The sequence below is a fragment of the Patagioenas fasciata genome, chromosome 5 (assembly GCF_037038585.1).
Source record: "Patagioenas fasciata isolate bPatFas1 chromosome 5, bPatFas1.hap1, whole genome shotgun sequence".
Classification (NCBI taxonomy): domain Eukaryota; kingdom Metazoa; phylum Chordata; class Aves; order Columbiformes; family Columbidae; genus Patagioenas; species Patagioenas fasciata.
The window spans coordinates 33953764-33972685 of record NC_092524.1 but is presented as its reverse complement, the minus strand read 5'-3'; the positions used below and the strand labels follow the sequence as shown (position 1 = coordinate 33972685).

Genomic DNA, 18922 nt, shown 5'->3' with positions numbered 1-18922 from the left:
AATGATCCAGCAGGGCACAAACCTGACAATGCCAAGTCACAGAGCCACAATCTCTGTCCGTATTAGAGAACTAGTGGATGTATCTTCAATTTCCAGGTGTCTTCTGCATTTCAAATGCCCTTTGGGATTATCTCTTGCCTTCACTGCAATGATCTTGAAGCCAAGCTGTGCTAAATTCTGTGGAGTTATGTAAGACAGGAACAAACTCAGCTCTCTACCTTGTCATTACACACTTGATTCTAAATGAGGATACAAATAGATCAGGTGCTCCTTATGTATTTTTCTTTTGTTTCTTGCTTATTGGGGCCAAGAAACGCTTGCTCCTGCAAGACCTTGCCCAGCCTGTGCCTGCTTGGCACACAGGCGCAGCAGTTTTCAGTCTGTTACATGCTGTACGAATAAAAGAACCTGACAGTTGTGTGCAGCACATCACCGCAGCTGTAACGACAGCCTTGTGCTATGCGACACTGAAAACCGGGGTTGGTTTGTGCTTTTACTGCCTTTTCAAAATGGCTTCCAGATGAAGTATCTCACTGTGCCTTCCGCGCTCTGGACAAGCGTTAACGCCGCCGTTTCCCCTCGCCCCCGGGCAGCTTTAGCGTGCGGGCCCCGGTTACATAACCCGCGCGAGCCGGCCAAGGGCCATCACCCCACAGCGCGCCGGGAGGGCGCGTACAGGGGGGCAGGTAGCGAGGGACGCCCGCCCCCACGCTCCTCTGCAGAGCTGGGCCCCGGGTCAGTGCCCTATGGGAAGGCTGCGGGCGCTGACAGCTCCCGGACCGGGCCATCACGCCGCTTGCCCCCGTTCCGATGCCCCTGCTCCGGGGGTCAGGCCTGGGCTCCATCCCTCCCAGTCCTGACCCAGATTCTCCAGGGAAGAGGCGGGGCCGCCGCCTCCTCCAATCACTGTGCCGCACTTGCGTCACGCGGGGCCGCCTCATTTGGCTGCGCAGCGGCTGGCGGCGCAGCAGTCGCGAGCCGGCCGTCACGAAGGGAGGAGGCAGCTGCTCACCAGTCCAGCACCGAGTGCCCTGCGCCACCGTCCAGCTTGGCCCGCACCGACACCCGCAGCCCAGGTTTGTGACAAGCCGGGAGCGCGGCGCGGTGGAGCGCAGGACCACTTTGCGGAGCGCCCCTGCGGAGCGCAGCGCCGCGGGTGTGCGCTGTCGGGGGGGCAGGGTGGGTGGCACAAGGAGCTCCTGGCTGCGCAGTCCGCCAGCCGGTGTTGTCCTCGCTCTATTTAGCGCCCTCGGCGGAGCGGACACTGCTGGCGCCGCTGTTGGGCGCGGCGTAAGCCGCCATTTTGTGGTGGAGCGATGGCGTTGGCTTTTATTCCTTTCCTCGGCGGGGCGGTGCGCATGCGCTGGCGGGGCTGGGGGGGAGAAAGGGGCGGCACGGGCTCGGAGCGCTGTGGGTGGGGCTGCAGGCTGAACATCGTGTCCCCATTGGCGCAGGCGGAGGCATACTTACGTGGCTCATCCCTATTGGTTCGAAGTGGGGGCGAGGCCGGGCCGCGGGCCAGCTGCGGACTGCGGCAGGGAGGGTGGCTGCGCGGGGCGGGCGGTGCTGTGCTGAGTCACCGGGCGGGCTGTCCCTGCAGCGAGCTCCGCGTCCACAGCCATGAGCGGCTGCCGCGTCTTCATCGGGAGGCTGAACCCAGCCGCCAGGGAGAAGGATGTGGAGAGGTTCTTCAAGGGATACGGACGCATCCGGGACATCGATCTGAAGAGGGGGTTTGGGTTTGTGGTGAGTGCTCCTCCCCGCAGCGCTTCGCGGTCCCTGATTTTGGTGGTCTCTCTAGCTCGTGTGCCTTCGATGTGCACGGAGTTGTTTATAAGGATAATGCCATTCGTGTGCTCAGCTAGTTATACTGTGTCGCAAATGAGTATTTGTTGATTTCTTAAGCAATGTAATTTTTTTTTTTTTGCTTTTTGTGTTTTTGCTATGGGGGTTTTGCAGGAATTTGACGATCCAAGGGATGCAGATGATGCTGTCTATGAATTGGATGGAAAAGAGCTTTGCAGTGAGAGGTGAGGTACCATATTTCACAAATTTATAAACTCAAATATCTGAAATAAGAAGTGAGTCTATTTCAACTTGCGTTGTGTAACTAGTACTGTTTGGACTATTTTGTGTTGTGTTTTTTTTTTCTTATGACTGTAACTATGAAAGAATATGTGAGGAGAAGAAGAAAAATGTAAAAATGTATTTTTTCTCCTATTTTCTCCTATTTTCAACAGGGTTACAATTGAGCATGCAAGAGCACGCTCTAGGGGTAGAGGCAGAGGGAGGTACTCTGACCGTTTTAGTAGCCGCCGTCCGCGTAGTGACAGGAGGTATGTATAGCTTTGAAATGACATAGTTAAGAATACTGTGGTCTCATCTGATCCGAGAACTTGAGGCAGAATGAGGTATTAATAGGTATTATTTGCCTTTTTAGTCAATCATTTGATGTGACAGTAGGATAGTGAGGATTAAAAAACCTCTCAGATGTGCTTGTTGTCTTCATGCTCTCTACCTAAAGTACGTAATGCTTGTCCTAGATTACTTGGGGCATTACGTAGTTAAGCTTTAATAGTAATGGTGGTGTGCTGATGCTGGTTATTGGTACAGCCTTTGTTAATATTAATGTGTGGTTCTAGCTTAATTACTAACAAAAGTCTCAATTGTTTATTTCTGAACAGAAGTGCCCCACCTTTAAGAACAGAAAATCGCCTCATAGTGGAAAACTTGTCTTCCAGAGTCAGCTGGCAGGTTTGTTGAAACACGATTACTATTTTGACTTCATTTAATGGGTATGTAATGTAATTATTTTGTAAAATAATTGATTAAAATTAAATATAATTTATTTAAAATGTTTATATAATTAATGTAATTTTAAATAATAATATTTTATTATTTTAAATGAAAACTAGTTAATTTTAATTTATAATAATAAATTTATATATTTGAGGTTATATATTTATTTTTTTCTTGTTTTTTAAATCCATTTTAACCACATATTAAACCCTTTATTTGCCAGCCTATCTGTGTCGTTGGCCTTATGACGAGGAGTGCCTGTGGGTTATCCTAATCGTTCTGTCTTGGTCACTCTTGGTCGGGCCTGGTTGACTTTCCAGTCAGCTCCTACAATGTCACTTGGCCACCTCTAGATCTGTGTTTGCCGGTCTAGATGTAATCGATGCACTCCTTAAAGTGCCACATTGCAGCGATCCCAGAGCGTTAACGAGATCTGATTCCTAAGTTGAGAGCTGTTCCTCCTGTAACGCTTCCGAATAAAGAGGTCCTGGTCGAAAAGAGTTGAAAGATACGAAATTAGGTGGTCGTTGGAATCCTGATCGCAGTAAAGTGGTCCTTGGTGATATCAAGCATAGAGAATGTCTGGATCCATCACTAGTCTCCCAGTAGGGAGAGCAGTGCGATTTATGGCTTCCATCGACTGGGTAGTGGTCGTCCAGTGGGTGGCGAAGAGCCAGTCGGGCATATGTCATGACGGTATCTCCGGTCGCTTAATGCAGTTTGCTGCTTGGCTAGCCTAGGGAAATGTTAATAAAGGTAAAGTAAACTATATTTTTAATGACATATGGGGCACAAAATAATTTGTCTTAAGTAATTGTAATTCTGTACTCATATAAAAATTGTAATGTAAATTGAAACTGAAATAGTAAAAAAAATCCATGGGTAGTATTTCACTCTCAGTCCTATATATAGAAATGTACTTTTTTTGTTTCTCTCTCTTTCTTTCTCTCTGTTTGTTATTTAATCTATATAATCTTTGTAGATTAATATTTCCCTTAACGTTAAGACACTTGATTAGCATTTTGCTTAAAGCAATATGCTTTTTCATGTATTTCGTGCCCGGATATAGATAATTTAATTTTGATAGAATACAAGTATGGCAATTGCCATGTTTATCTAACATCTCTCTTTCAGTAGTCATAAGTTTCTTTTGTTTATTTTTAACTATTTTTATATAGGTAAGTATTAATTTCACTTCTTTGCATAACATAATTGGTCTTGTGTTAGGATCTCAAAGACTTCATGAGACAAGCTGGGGAAGTAACCTTTGCAGATGCACACAGACCTAAGTTAAATGAAGGGTAAGCCGCTCAAATCATCTCTTCAAAGCTGTAGTGTAATACTTCTGCACATTACGTAGATACTTCAGAAGGGAGGCTGTCTGCTTTTCAGTGCTCCCTCAGCAGCTGTTCATGGTTTAATTTAGCTACCCTTTGAAAATACCTTCTCTGGTATTCGGGGAGGGGAATTCTTTAGTTCATGCTTGAGTTACGTTGTGGGATGACTGCAATGAGCAGTGCGAATTTTTGTAAGTTCTTTATTTTCCCAGAGTGTGTTTTGCTCTGTCGTCAAAAATACAACTTGTAATTGTGAGCTCCGTGGTATGTTGTGTGGTTTTTTTTTTTTTTTTTTCTGTAGGGTGGTTGAATTTGCCTCTTACAGTGATTTAAAGAATGCTATTGAAAAGCTTTCTGGTAAAGAAATTAATGGAAGGAAAATCAAACTAATTGAAGGCAGCAAACGGCACAGGTATGGATTTCTATTCTCTTAAATAATGCTTAAATATCCACTAAGAAAGCTTTGAAGAACTGTCAGTGAATTGTCTGGCTATTGTCGTGGTCCATGGCGTTTCATTTGTAACTCTGATGCTCTTGTTTCCTCAGTAGGTCCAGAAGCAGGTCACAGTCTCGTAGCGGAAGCTCATCCAGGTCTCGTAGCCGTTCCCGTTCCCGCAGCCGCAAGTCTTACAGCAGGTCAAGGAGTAGGAGCCATAGCAAGTCCCGGTCAGTTAGTAGATCTCCAATGCCAGAGAAGAGCCAGAAACGTGGTTCTTCCAGTAGATCTAAATCTCCATCATCTGAGGATCGGCACAGGTCTCGGTCGAGGTCCAGATCTATTGACAGTGGCAACTGAACTATAAGTAACTTGGCCTGGGGCCCCTTTTTAAAACCATACTTGCTAAAACTTGTGGTAAGTATGTGACTTTCTGTGGGGAAGGGTTTGGATGGGGAGGGGGGAGGGATGGGGGAAACTTTGTAGATGTGGACTATGGTGGGAAGGGTTATTGACTAATTGTATTAAATGTTTTTTGATAACTCTTTTCTTGCTCACATCTTTTTGTGAATGTCTGAAGTGTATAGTTTGTGTATATTGGCAGAGCTCTTTATAACTAAAGCAGACAACGTAAATTTTTTGTACTGCAAAAAAAGTCATCTGACTACGTAATTCCCAGTATATTCAACTGTGTATAGTAACTCAGAACATTAGTATCGTATCTCAGACTAGTAGCTTTAGGCATCTAAGAGCTCTACGTATGCTGTACATAAAGCTTTATTTTGGAGGTATTTTTTGTGCTTCTGAACCATTGTTTCAGTTATAGGTCAGCAGATTTAAGTGCTGGTCAGTACTGGTAATAAAACTATTTTAAAAGCTCTTCATTTAATATGACTTGCACTACACTAAGAAAATGCCCATTTCAATGCCCTGTGGTAATAATATTCTATAAAGCACCCTAATTCTTGGTACTTAAGAATTAAATAAATAAAGTATAAAGAAACATGTCTCTGCTTCTGATGTGTTCTTAGTGAAGTGTTCATGACTGCATCTCATGTTGGACAGTGTTAAAATGTTTCTTAAAGATGGGTCTACAGCAAAGGTGCCATTGAGCATTTTGGACCTGGGGGAGAACTTCCTTTTAAATACATTATGCTTTTATGTTCTGGAATGAGAACCTTGATAACGAGAATCAGGCAAGTAATGTAGCTTTTAATCACTGGATAATAAAGATGAAATATGAAAGATAGATGTAGTTGGCATACTTCATTAGTGTGTTTGTGCACACGCGTATGAGAGGGTATTTAGGCATGGAGAAAGCATTAGTCCTCATTCTGGAGGAAGAAGAGGGATTTTTAAGTTGGTGTGAGTGCTGCAGCCTGTGTTTCAGTGTTTGTGCCTTGCAGGAGCAGCAACCCTGTGCCAGTCCCCCTGTTTCTCAAACCCTTGTCCATGTTGAAAGAGAGACCTTTAGAATTAATTTTTTTCTTTTTTTTAAAAGTGTTTTCTTGTAAGTGCTTTAAAAAGCTACTCCCGTAACCCACTGAGGACTTCAAAAAGAACTTTGGAGCCAAGGCTGGACTTTTCATTAAAACCTGGGAAATGCAAGGTGGTTCTCAGAACCAGGTCTGGCCCTGTGGGATGTGAGTTGTTCAGGGTCTTTGCAGGACCCACTGCCTTTTCTTGGTGCTGTTGCCCAGTTCTCATAAATGTGTTTTGAGCCAATGAATGAGAATGGACTTTTGTGCCCTGGGAATCTGTCTGTGAAGGTGGCCCTGCACCAAACTGCCAGGCGCTCCTGGGAACAGGTGCCGAGGTGGTTGGCTTGATGTGCAGTTGATTGGCTTGTTGCTGCTCAGCTTTGAGGAGTGGAAGGTGTCATACTCAGAGGCTGGTAGTTCAGATGATGGACCATTGGGAGAGGGGTGGAAGAACTTTACCTTACATGGGTAAGGGCAGGGCTGAAAAAGCCAGCTGTAAGGTCAGCTGTGTCACCTCAAGTTAGTTGGGCCTTGCTTACTTGAATGATCAGGCATGTCTGTGTTCAAGTGGGCCTTGGCTCCAACAGGAACGCAGGTCGCTGAAGGCATCTGCTAACCGGAAAGTGGTGGGATTTCAGATACTTCCTCAGGCTAAATGCAGAGGACTGCCTGCTCTACAAATAGCTGTTTCCAATTCTTTTTCAGAACCGTACCACTTGCCTTGCAAGCAAGCTGAATAGGTTTCTGCATTTTATTTGGGGACCTGGCTTTGCGGTGACAAACTTCCAGTTTACAACAAACTCCCAGGCTTTGCATTATGGATGATTATGTTGACTTCTGGCCTGAAATGATTCTGCGTTTTTGAAGCATGGGTTCTTGGTATAAGCCTGTTTAGTCTTAGTTAAGGGGGATTACTTCAGATTGCAATGCATACTCAGCATGTTGAAGAGGTTAACGCCAGTCTGCCATCATACTCCTATTTGTAGGGTGACAATAGCTAGATGGTGTCCTGTATTTAGTTCACTGACTCGTGCAAACCAGGGCACACTCAGGGCTTGTGTATTTTCTGAGGTACAGCTTGCCGGACCCAAACTTGACATACTTTGGTGGCTTGCATAGCTGTGTTCAATTTTTGTGGTCTCTGCTGTGTGGAGAGCAGTGGAACACCACATGATGCTCAGGTTTTGGAAAATGGGAGTGACCAGCAGCCTGTTGGCTGCCTAGCTGCATGCTGGGTATTGGTGGCCCCTGCACTGAGAAATTGCATACCTCACTTTGGGTCTGTCTTAGAGAAATTACATTAATTTTCAGTGATGCCTTTGGGAGCTGCTTCCAACATCTGCCAGTGAGATAATTCCAGGTAGGTGAAATTGAAAAAGGAAACTGATGTGGGCAGTGACTTTCATCTGGGCAAGGCTGCGGGTGGTCATTTGGGAGCGTGGCCCTAAGCTGTCCCAAAGGGTTGTCATGATGACTTGGTAGTCTCTCTCATGGGCAGGCAGGGACAGGCTTAGTCTGGAGCCAAGGTCTTCAGGAAATCACAGGGTACAATTAGCTCTGTGGTGACTCCTTGTTCGGTGTAAACTGAGCATAGAAGTAAGTCTTACACAGAGCTGCTGGAGACCTCTAAGCCAGCTGCAGAAGGTGCAGCTCGGAGGGGTCGTGATAGCAGCTGCCACATAATCCGTCTGTATAATTTTCCTCATTTGCCACTGTTTCTGCAGGGTCTTGACACTTCCAGAGCACTAACTGTGTCCACAGCTGTGCACATCATTTTTGCTGCATCTGAAGAAAAGGAAAAATGTAGTGAGAATAGGCATTCTGAAACCTGGGTATGGAAAGGTTGTGAAACAGCTGTAATTGGTGTTGCTGGGTGACATGAAACAAAAGGAAGGAACTTGGACGTCTTGCCAAAATACTTATACCATTTTGTTCGCAGTCACTTATGAATTGGAGCCTGGAATGGAAAGCCAGCCTTTCCGTGATAGTCCTACAAGCACCTGTATGGCTGTTTCCAGTATCAACTGTTCTGCGCTGGAGGCACACCTAAGGATACAAGTTGAGTGGGGTTTTTTTCCCATTAACAGTCAGCCTTCAGCTGAGCTGTAAGATCTGGTAAAATGCTCCTGTAGCAGCTGCTCAGCTGCTTCTCTGTCCCAAGGGACTGGAGAAAGCCGGTCTGGAAGCATCAGAAGTGTGACTGGTGGAGAATCTCATTCAGCAGTGCTTTCCTCAAATACATACACAGACACTCAGATGGGCTTTGGCATTATGGACCTGCTGAAGTTGGAGACGGGTCTACCTCACATCTATACCAACAGCGTACATGTATTTTAATTAAGCTTAAATCTACTTCCACTTTTCTAGCAAAAGATCCAAATGTTTCCTTCCTTCAGCTCTAGTACTTGGCAGTTCTGTCCTTTTCTTCCTCCCCCCTCTCCAAAAGTGATAGCAATCAGTGAATCTCTCAACAGTGTGCAGTGAAGCTGTGATTTGTTGCATTACACAGTATCTGATGTCTTGTGTGGTTTTAGGCACACACAAACACCCCTGTTCTTTGCATGTGCTTGGTGCAAGTGATAGCTTTTGCAGGATGTCTTAGTTTAAGCAGAGAACTCTGAAACCCTCTGAGCACTGATAGTATAGATAGTATATAGCAATGTGAAACATTCTGCTGATGCAGGAAGTCATCATTTCTAATGTGTTCGATTACCTCTGAATTTTTGACTATGATTTGTTTTTAATGTGTTGGGTATGTAACCCTGAGTTAAATGGCAACTGTATTCTCACTCTAGAAAGCATAAATTCATTGATAGTTTATGGTTTGGAGTGGAAAGCATAAAAAAAAGCAAAGCTGTACTTACCATTTCCTTTTTTAATTCTGTCATGGATCCTAAAGACCAGGACGAGCAGGAGTCCCTCTCCAAGCTGGAACAGCAAGTAGAGTAGTGGGAAGAAATACAGGGAGCCGATGATTTCTGGGGCGAAGGCAACCTTGAGGATTGTCGAGCAAAGCTGTACGTTCTGGCAGCCAGTTTCCATGCACACTGTCCGCCTGCATCTGAAGGAGGAAAAGTTAAGCAGATTACAGATTTAATCCGCTTTCAAGCAACTTAAAAAGAACACTGCCTACCTTGCTGTTGCAGTGCTTTGTGTATTTGCCTGTGCTAAAAGTTGCTTTATTAAGAGCAATAATGAGATCTCTGGAAGGTTTCATCTCTTGTTCCCTTTGCAATGGGAAGACACAGATCACGCTATAAATGTGGACTTTGTGCTTAACGGTGTTTGGAGGACTTAAGTCCTGCTATGGGCTCTGCAGCTTCCCACGAGGTAGGAATCTGCGTCCAAGGTGAAAAGAGGAGTCTAAGGTGCGAAGGTAAAAAATAGTGATGACTAGTGGGCTTCCTGCCTGGATTAGGTAGGATGGGAAAGGAAGAGAGTGGGTTTTATATGCAAGGTTTCCATCTGTAATTCCTGGGGCTGCAACTGAATGCACTGACTGGTAGAAGATATTTATTAGCTGAGGAATAATTGTCTCACTTGGGGTCTGCTCTCTATTGGTATTTCCCAATTCGCTGGTTTTTCATTTGGTGCTATGAATTATGTTCTTCCCCCATCTTCATCACTGAGAGCAGAGGCTGGTAATGTGTGCTTAGCAGGTCAGTAGTGATCTTAAGTCAAAACCACCTGTCTGCTTGTTCAGTGAATCTTCTACCCTTTCCATGGTGATCAGGTACCTGTGTCAAAAAAACTACGCCAGCTACTCCTCCCCTCTCTGATGAGACAAGCAGAGGTTAGACTAATTTCTCTCCCCACTCAAGGTGTGGGAGTTATTGACTTGGGACCAGCTAGCAGCATGTCTGTTTGTACACCTAGGGCCTGTTTAGGGAGGCTGCAATCAGTGTTTATTCTACAAGCATACAGCAGTGTTGAAACCTGTTTTCATCATTGCTCTGTAGACCAGAGCTGCCATGCCTATCTGTTCTTTCTGGTGACAGAGAGTGAGGGGAGGGGGGAGTGGGGAAACATACCGGTCATTAAGCTTGAAGACTGCAGAGAGAACATAGCCCAGGAGGAATCCAATAAAAGGCATCAAGGCAGAAGATCCCAGGAGGGATGGGGAGAAGACAACCATGATACTGCTTCCCACATTGGCCACAGACAGAGTGATTATTGCAGCAGATGACAGTAGAAGCACAACCATGCCTGCCTAAAATAAAAACGGTCAAGGCATGGACAAGAGAGAAATCCCCAGCAAAATTTGCCTCAGCCGTTGGAAGCAGCTGTACCCAGTTCCCTGTCCAGCACATATGTCAGTATAAAGTAAGAGTGCTTAAATACCTTTCAAGAACATAAATGTTACAAGTAATCAACAAAAAAACATCCTGAGGTATTATCTAGAGAGACCTTAAATAAACAAGTACCTTTCTGATCTACCTGCAAAATGACTGAGGCTTTCTCCACCAGCCACTAGTTTCTCAGGCATTGCTATGCGTCTGTCAGTCCAGGTCCCTTTGTGAACCTAGTCCACCCAAAGTCCACACAAACCGCTCTACTCACAGGCAGAGCCTGTCTATAGGTGGTGGTTGTGTTTTCAAATTGTCTCACTGGTATCTGGTGATTTGGTAGATAAAGGAGCTGGGGAATTTTGGGAGGCAGAATACACAGCTTTCTTGCCCGTCCCTCCACTTTGGAGTTCCAGTGGATTTTGAAAACAAGTCTCTAGCTCCTTCCTCTTTTGTAGAGAAGATAAATGGAAAGGTGTTGTTAGCAAAATGGAACATGACGTAAGGGTCAGCTGGGCCAGTGGAGGTCACTTTGTCATGCTGGGCTTCTTTTGAAACAGTCCAGTTGTCATTGCCCTGTGCTGGGTAAAGGGACCTCTGAAGAGCTCTGAACCTCCTGTGTCTGCTCTAGCCAGGTTCCCATCCTTCTTAGAGGTGATTCCTAATGTCATTTTATCAGGTCTGTTATTAGGTCTTGGCACCCCTTTTTCGCTGTGCTTGGTCCCAGTTTCTCTGAAATGGAGCCCTATTGAAAGAAGCTATGAAAAATTGGTTTACAAAGTAGTTAACAGCTTTTTGGGTATTGCTAGTGGAACTCTGGAGTTAAACAATGGTGTAATTAATTGCCCAGATTTCTCATTTTTGCTTTTTAAATGCCTGATGTACAAAGGAGGTAGGGAGATGACTCCAGGCATAAGTGGGCTTTTAGTGATCTAGTGGCTTCTGCTGGGTAGATATCTGATTGATATATGCAGCAACTTCAGCAACTTTGTAATGTGCCTTTTGCCCTGTGCTACACCTTTGAGAACAGTGGGGTGATCAAGTGGTGTCTTTTTCTTTTTTTTTTTTTTTTTTTAAGTCTAGGGTGTGCTTTGGATACAGCAGTGGTCGGGGGCAATACCTGTGTAGCAAAAGAAGATGAAGTAAAAACTGAAGTGAACAAAGGAGAGCAAGGTAGGAAGTTGTCTACAAAACGTTTGTCTGGAAAAGGTGGAGGACTTCTCTTTGGGCAAATATTTTAATGATGGAAGTGGTGAAGTGGACATCTTGAGTTCTATCCTCAAGCATTTCATTGATCTGTGACATACCTTAGAGAAGTTAATATTTCTGTGCCTCTATTTTTCAAAACTTCCTTGAGGCCCTTGGTTGAAAGGCAGCTAGCACAGGATACTTCTTACCTTGATGATAAAGCCAGTGTACTGTGGTTTCTTCTCATTCAGGATGATGCCGATTGCACATGGGATTAGCATTATGACCAGGGAGGTGATTATTCCTTTGTAAGGCACCTTGCCCTCCAAATCACCCTTGTATAGTCCTCCCGAGTAAAGGTACAGAAGCAGAGGCATTAGTCCAATTGCCAGAACTGTTGAGCATGTGGTCATTACAATGCTGAAATGAAGAAAGGACTCTTTAATAGAAGAATTACTCTTCTTTTTATGGCATATGCTATTTTTTCTTACTAACCTGGACACCTGGATACAAGACTTCACTTGGTTCTTTCCTGACCTGTCACTGAGATTTCCCCAACATTGCTATCAGGTTGTAGAAGGATGTGATATGAATAGAGAGAGGGGGAGATGGTTCAGGTTCTGTACAAGCTCACAAAGGACCTTCATTATGGGTACAGCTCACATTTCAGGAATTCGGAAGTGACAGAGAAAGTAATGCTTCCTATTTTCCCCCTGGATCTTGTTTTATCACTAGGGTTTTTTAGGTTCTGCTAGTTTAACTTTTCTGACTGGTGCAGCTTCTCCAGACACCGTGCTCAGTTTACGCAGAACTGTATGCTGCTATATGGATAAATATAGCACATATATGCTATTTGTACTGCTCCGTGGAGATGAAACATGTTCCTACACCCATCTCATCAAGAGCAGTGTGCCATATGCTTCAGAGAAAGGTACAGAATTCCATCTTATTGTAAAATCGGGACAAATTGTCTAATTGAGCAACTGTAAGTGCTTAAAAAATATTCTAGATTTAGTATTTCAGTCTTTATCCAGCTTCTTGGGAATTGCTAATGTTGGTTAAGCTAGCTTCTGAACCAGTTATATGACTAGATTGGCCTGGGCATTCAGAAATGAGCTTTCCTTACCTGAGGTTCACGTCTCCTCTCAGTGCCAGACTGAAGATGTTGGAGAGGTTTCCCCCTGGGCAGCAGCCACAGATGAGGACAGCCAGGGATTCTGTAGCACCCAGCTGGAAGAGCTTGCTCAACACAAATGCTGTCAGGGGCATGATGCCATACTGAGCCATTACAGAAATTGCCACACCTTTGGGTTTCTTGAGGTGCATTGTGATCTTGGCTATCTCCATCGTACACCCCAGAGATACCATGATGACAAAGAGGACCACGATAAGGATCACATTCAGGGCTTTGTCCGTGGCCTGCTGGCCGAATGCAGATGGGGATGGCACACTGGTCAAGGAGGTGCTCTGTATGTGATTTGGGCTCCAAAGCTCTGGGCTCTCAAAGGCTCCCTTGGTCTTATTCATCCTGCTGAAGAGTTTAGAGGTCCCTTCTGTAAATGGCAAGCAAAACGAGCTCTCCTTCAGCAGCTGTTGAAAGAGAAATCCATGTTTTGAGCAATCAGCTGTGAACCCCATTCTCTTTTGTAATAAGTTGTGCAGTTTGCATAGTTTCTGCTCTGGGCCCCACCTCTTCCAGTGTCTGCTTTCACTGTGAGAAAGAGGATATAGCTGGTGAGAGAGGGAAGCTCATTCAAAACTGGTAAAGACAGGTGCTTCATACAAAAGAAGATGAACCAGAAGAACTCTTGTCCCCAAGAGACTGCCAAGGCCAATGCTTAAAAATGTGATGCATCTAGGCTACTGTATTTTTAACAAGGGTTACAAAATACTGATGCTTCTGACCACAAATCAGTTTCTCAATAGGAGAGCTAGGAAGAAACTTCCTCCATGGACAAATAGTTTCTCTAGCAAACTCTCAGGAGCATTCATGTCTCTTTTCCTTCAAGATATTACTCCCTCAGTGTTTAGGGGAGGTTGTGCATGTCAGGAGCCTCAGCCGACTTCCGCGATGCAAAGCTGTGCTTAGAATCACAGAAACATTTTGGTTGGAGAAGACCTTTAAGATCATCGAGTCCAACCATTGACATAACTGCTTGCTGCCGCACGGCAGTGTTGCTTTCAGGACCTGAGTTGCCCTGCACCATGATCCAGTGAGTGGTGCAGGCATCACCTGAGCTCTCCTAGCAAAGGCAAATAGGTAGCTCTTACTCACCCTGGACTGGTACCTGCCTGGTGCTTTCAATTTAAGCATATGTGCAAGAAAATGGGACCTGGGTTGCTGGTGTTGGAGCAGGAAGAGGGATCAGAGAGGTGTCTGGCAAAGATTGTTCCTTCAGCTGCCACAGAGGTGACCTCTGTCCGACACCTCACTGCTCCCTGTCCCTGGTTGAACAGGGGATATGCTTTCCTGCCCCTGCCGTGCTGGGGAACAGCACATTACACAGAATCATACAGAATCACAGAGTGGTTGGGGTTGGAAGGGATCTCTGGAGATCACACTGCCCTGTCCCCAGGTGCCACCCTCCCTGATACCTCTGCAGGTTTATGGAGCAAACCAACCTGAGCTGAGCACTAGATCAGACATGGAAGTCTAAAACATACAGAGCGGAACACTTTAAACTAGAGCAAAGTGAATGTCGTTACCTTACATGCCTACAGGAGACTTCGGTGAGATTACTTGCTGCTCCATGCCTTCCTTGCCAAGCTTAGTCCTTCAGTCCTTCTGCTCCAAGAAAATATTTCCCCCTTAGCAAAATCTTGTCCTCTGCTTGCAGAGTGTAAAGCCTGGGTCTAAAAGAGCCTTTTAGAAGGGAAGCTGTTATATGATAGTTGTACTACAGGGCTGCAGTCTTTTTCTCTCTGGTGGGAGATTTCAACCAGGGAGGTTTGCTGCGGTAGGGATGAGCTCTAGCCCATTTGCTGAAGGGCATTGTAACACTGCAGTGATGTGTCCCTCACTCCTATTCATCCAGCAGCTCCATGGGCTTAGCCTCTCCAGCTCCATTGCTCTGGAAACGCTGGTGGTGTCAGGCAGGAATGTCAGAGCCATTCTTCCCCACTTGCTTTCACTTTGGTTGGGAACTTTGTTTTCCAGGCTGGCAGCCAGGCCGGAAAAGCACCAACAGCAGCTCTGGAGCCCAGCACAGGCATCCCAAGTTGGGCAGGGGCAACGGTGACCGCAGTGGTGCAGGACAGAGCTGTGCCAGCAGCTCCTGGTGGCTCCGCACCTCTGTGCCCGCAGCTTCTCCTACACCCTTGTGAGAACCACACACTATCATGCTTGTGGACAAGGGTCCTTCCTGTGAATGGCCCGTGGTGGTTTGAAACCTCTGTGTCACTGTGGTGGCAAGGAGTACAAATAAGGGTTGATCAACTGATACGTGGGCAACACCCATAGGAATTAGGAGAAAATGCAGGAGCAAATCCCACAGCAATTCCTTCTCTCTTTCTCTCCCTCCCTTTAGGTTTTTCTCACACACAACCCCAGCCATGCAAAGGAAATGCTTGTTTTCACTGAGTGGCAGAAGGCACGGGAAAGGTCAAATCAAACAAGTGGTTACAAAGCATCACTGCTTTGGCAGCATCCAGACTCCAACGGCAAGCCAAGTGCAGCTTGGGATTTTCAAATAACAATGTTGTAATGCTCTCCCCGTGCCTTTGCAGGGCTGTAGAAGAATGTTCCAGCTACCCAATAATTTAAAAAAATGCCTGCTAGTTGTTTGCTCTTTCAAGCATTCCTGGTGGTTCCCAGTAGTTAACACATAGGAAATGCCACAGGAACTAAGGGAGAGACTGGTTGAGAGAAGCAGAATAAATTAGGATCATTATTTCACCCTGATTCATGCTGTGGGACGTCCAGTAGTTTTACATGGGTGTGCATTCAGTCATGGCCAAGGAGCTGCACCTCAGCTCTGAAGCCACTGGTTGCTTTGGTGGGGCCTGGGAGATGGGACCAGTGAGGAACATGGCTGGAGGAAGGAGTAGACTCCTGTAGACTCCTGTGCCGGGAGGCAGTGAGGCCTGGTTGGTGCATGGCCTGCTGCTGGTGGCCTGTGGTGGGCTACTGCTGACTTGATGACTATGTCATCTGTCTTGGTTCAGAGGAGGCTTTGGCCTCAAGAGGAGCAGCCTGCTTCACAAGGAAGTCCCTAGTTTCATCCCTTTTCCTTCCCTTTTCATGCCTTTTCCTTCCTTTAAATGCTTTTCAGGCTCAGTTTTTAAAAGGTAAATTTCTAAATGTTCTTCTTTGGATGGTCTCTTTTTTCCCATCTGAGGACTCAAATAGCTTGCTCCCTGCACAAAGGCCTTTGTGTTCTTGCTCTGTGCAAAGCCAAGGAGGTTCCTGACAGGTCCTGCATGGCTCGTGCCACTTGAGGGCAGTGGTTGCATGCCCAGAGCCTGGTTGCTCTCTGAGGATAAAAGACCTCATAAAACAACAAAGTAGGTGCCATAGTTTACATCGGTTTTGTTAAGTCAGATATACGCCAAAATTTGGAGATATGATCTAATGCAAAAGGCATCACAAGATGCTTAATAAACATGAGGCATTAAGGGAGATATTAAAAAACCCCCTATCGTATAACTTTGCAGTCTTCCTTTTGGATTCAAAACGAGCTGTGTTGTGGACTTTTTTTTTTAAGACACCAAAGGAGTCAGTGCTTCATGCTTTCATAATGCAGCTTCATAAATTCACTGGATAAATATGAAATGGCTCATTCGCCCCTTTCACTGGTGGGGAGCTGAGGTTTGGTTTGCAGCTGGGACTGTCATCTTTTCTGTGTCTTTGTAGAATATAACTTTAACTTGAGCTCAGCCCAGTGGTTGCCCATGGGCCATACTTCAGAAGACATGCCTGATAGGAGCAGCAGTGACTTGATTTGTGCCGGGTTTCGCACTGTACTGACCCACAATCCAAGACCTTGCTATCTGGTACCCATATTTTGCTCAGGTAACATTTTCTCACTGTAGAATTACATGCTTAGCTACTCAATATGCTCATTTCTGTGTGACTTTGAGGCAATTTGCCCACCACAGCTCTGCCCACATGGTACACACTGTCTTGGAGTGGCTGTCAGGGGGTTGAAAAGAGAGGGTTTCTGCAGGGACAACCACAACTTGTCCCAGCTGTGGCTCTCCCATGCCACAGTTTTGGTCCTATCCATTCTCTTTTTTTTTTTTTTCTTTTTTCCACTTCTGTCACCACCTGAGAATGCAGCCCACTTAAATGGAATTTCCTCCAATTAAAATCTAGGTCTTGTCTGCCCTGTCATGGGAAAAGTTGTGTGTTTGGGGGGGTGGTTACCTTTGCTTGTGTCTGAACTCCCTACAATAGGGTCAGAAATGAGAACAAATTGAACAGGCTTGTCTTGAGATGCAAACCACTCACCACCAGCTGTGGAGCAGTCTGGGCACAAGATGCCACGTACCATTGACCAGGGCAGACTGATGCCACGGTGATGGCCACACTCCCCTCTCCTCACCCCCATGCTGGGTGCCATCATCTTGCCATGCCAGCTCCATGTCAGGGATGGCCACCTGGTGTGTCATGGGGAAGGGGCACATCTGGAGTGGGACAGGGCAAGGGGGGGTGGAGAGGCTCCCCCAGCTCTGCACAGTCCCACTGGCTCCCTGCAGCGGGAATGGAAGTGCTCCCCTCTTAGTGGTCCTGAGCCCAGACAGGATCCGAAGTTGGTTTTATTTATTCAGATCCCATTTAGCATCCATCAGGCTTAAAAATCCCATGACTGCCCGCTGATACAATTTTGTTTGATAGGAAAATAATTAATTTTGCAATTAAGCTGTGCCTAGAACGAATGATGTAAGAGCACTCTGTATGGGCTAAATTAGTGCCTGGTGAGACACAATACCAGCATCTGTCTGGTTTAGTGACACTTATTTTTAACAGCCAGAGGAGGGCATAGTGCACCCTCTTGTGATTTTACTGATGGCTTCGTCTCAGATAGAGATGCAGAGAGGACACAGCAGTGTCAGCTGGAGTACACTCTGGTCAGTAAGTAGTGAAAAATGAGCTTACTCCGATGTCTCTTCTCTGTGTTAGGGAAGTTGTTTTAAATTTAAGCTTGCTGGCCAGGTGGGCATTGCTTATGTCTCAAGCAGTGTGATGGGCTCTGGAGAAAGTAAAGCTGCCCCCAAGAGTGTGGCACTTCAGCCACTGAGACCAACATTTCAGTGGACGGGCTCTTTCTCTGAATTTCTAGAGGAAATTCCACTGGAATTTTTCCCCACCAGCACTGGGATGTGCCAAAGGGCCTTGGTGGCAGGGAAGGGACCTGCCCTGTCCTTTCAGTGGTGCTACTACCCTAAGGGATTTGAAGTTAGTCCAAACAGAACTTCGCTTCTGGGGAAGGACAATTTTTATGGCTAGTTAACCCAAGTTTCTGTGGACTTCTGATCCTTGTGGTAGCTGTTCCGTTTCCGTTAAGGAGTCAATAGCAATCAGTGCAACATGGTGATATGTGAGAGAGGCTCTGATTTCCCTTGCTGGGGAACAGTTTGCAGGTCTGGGGCAGAAACCTCCTTGCTGATAGGAGAGGGATCCTTGCATGGGTTAAGGGGAGCGCAGGGAGCACCCCATGTTCCTGGATACAGAGGGTGGTTCTGGCTTTGCCACTCATGCTCACAGGAAGGGTGTTAGCATGGTGCTGGAGCAGATCACTTCAAGGGCGGATGTTTTTTGAGGGGGAATTCCACAGAAGCAGGGTGTAGGAAGCATGTTCATGTATGTGATGCTTATTTTTCCCCTTGGGAGAAGAGATATTGTTTATTATCTATTGTAGTTCCTTATTAACTATGTAATTAACAGAGCTAGTTAATCTTGAGTGTTTCATTTCCTTAGGGACCAAATGTCAAAGATGGCTTCATAAAAATTTGGCAGCTTAAGTTTCTTTGAAACTTCAGTAAAATGCTACTGGCAGGCCAGCAGCACCTTCCTTTAAGCCTATATCTGATCCTCATAGCTCTGACTATTCTCTTAGCTTAATGGGAGAAAAAAGACTTGTCTGCTGTTCTCCTGACCTTTGCAGAGTGATGACTATTCAGCACATGCTGTGTTTTCTCTGGATCAGGTGAGAAGCCTTCTTGGCACAAACTTGGGAGAGCTGATCTGGGCAGCAGAAGGTTCCCTAGTCCCTTGTCCAGATTCCAGCTGTGGATGCCATACACCTGTGAGAAGGGCACTGCACCTTGAGCTGAGGTGAGTGTGCTTCATTTGTATTATATCAAAGCTTATATTTTAAATAATTTCATTGTGTAGATTGTGCTTGAGTCCTGCTGCCATAGCTTTAAATGGCTCAATCAGTGACATGAAGTAGA

The 18922-nt window shown here is 45.7% G+C and overlaps 2 protein-coding genes across 5 annotated transcripts; one reads left to right on the top strand and one right to left on the bottom strand.

Annotated features, from left to right (window-relative positions):
• The first annotated feature begins 931 nt into the window (after window positions 1-931).
• SRSF5 (serine and arginine rich splicing factor 5) lies at window positions 932-5579 on the top strand. 4 transcript variants are annotated; one of them, XM_065838887.2, is made up of 8 exons: window positions 932-1076; window positions 1601-1746; window positions 1960-2030; window positions 2241-2336; window positions 2685-2754; window positions 4027-4100; window positions 4438-4548; window positions 4686-5579. In XM_065838887.2, exons 2-8 carry the CDS (start codon window positions 1621-1623, stop codon window positions 4930-4932), a joined length of 795 nt encoding a protein of 264 aa, XP_065694959.1. In that variant the 5' UTR covers window positions 932-1076; window positions 1601-1620; the 3' UTR covers window positions 4933-5579. The 4 variants fall into 4 exon arrangements, with proteins under 4 accessions (XP_065694959.1, XP_071665382.1, XP_065694956.1 ...); XM_065838884.2 differs by having other exon boundaries at window positions 933-1076; window positions 4683-5579; XM_065838885.2 differs by having other exon boundaries at window positions 953-1076; window positions 1619-1746; window positions 4683-5579.
• Window positions 5580-7656: 2077 nt separating this feature from the next.
• On the bottom strand, window positions 7657-13122 carry SLC10A1 (solute carrier family 10 member 1). Its single transcript, XM_071808617.1, is given in 6 exon segments — window positions 7657-7838; window positions 8918-9114; window positions 10085-10263; window positions 11737-11947; window positions 12049-12090; window positions 12654-13122. Coding segments are annotated over 6 exon segments (1212 nt in total). The 5' UTR covers window positions 13055-13122.
• Window positions 13123-18922: the final 5800 nt, after the last annotated feature.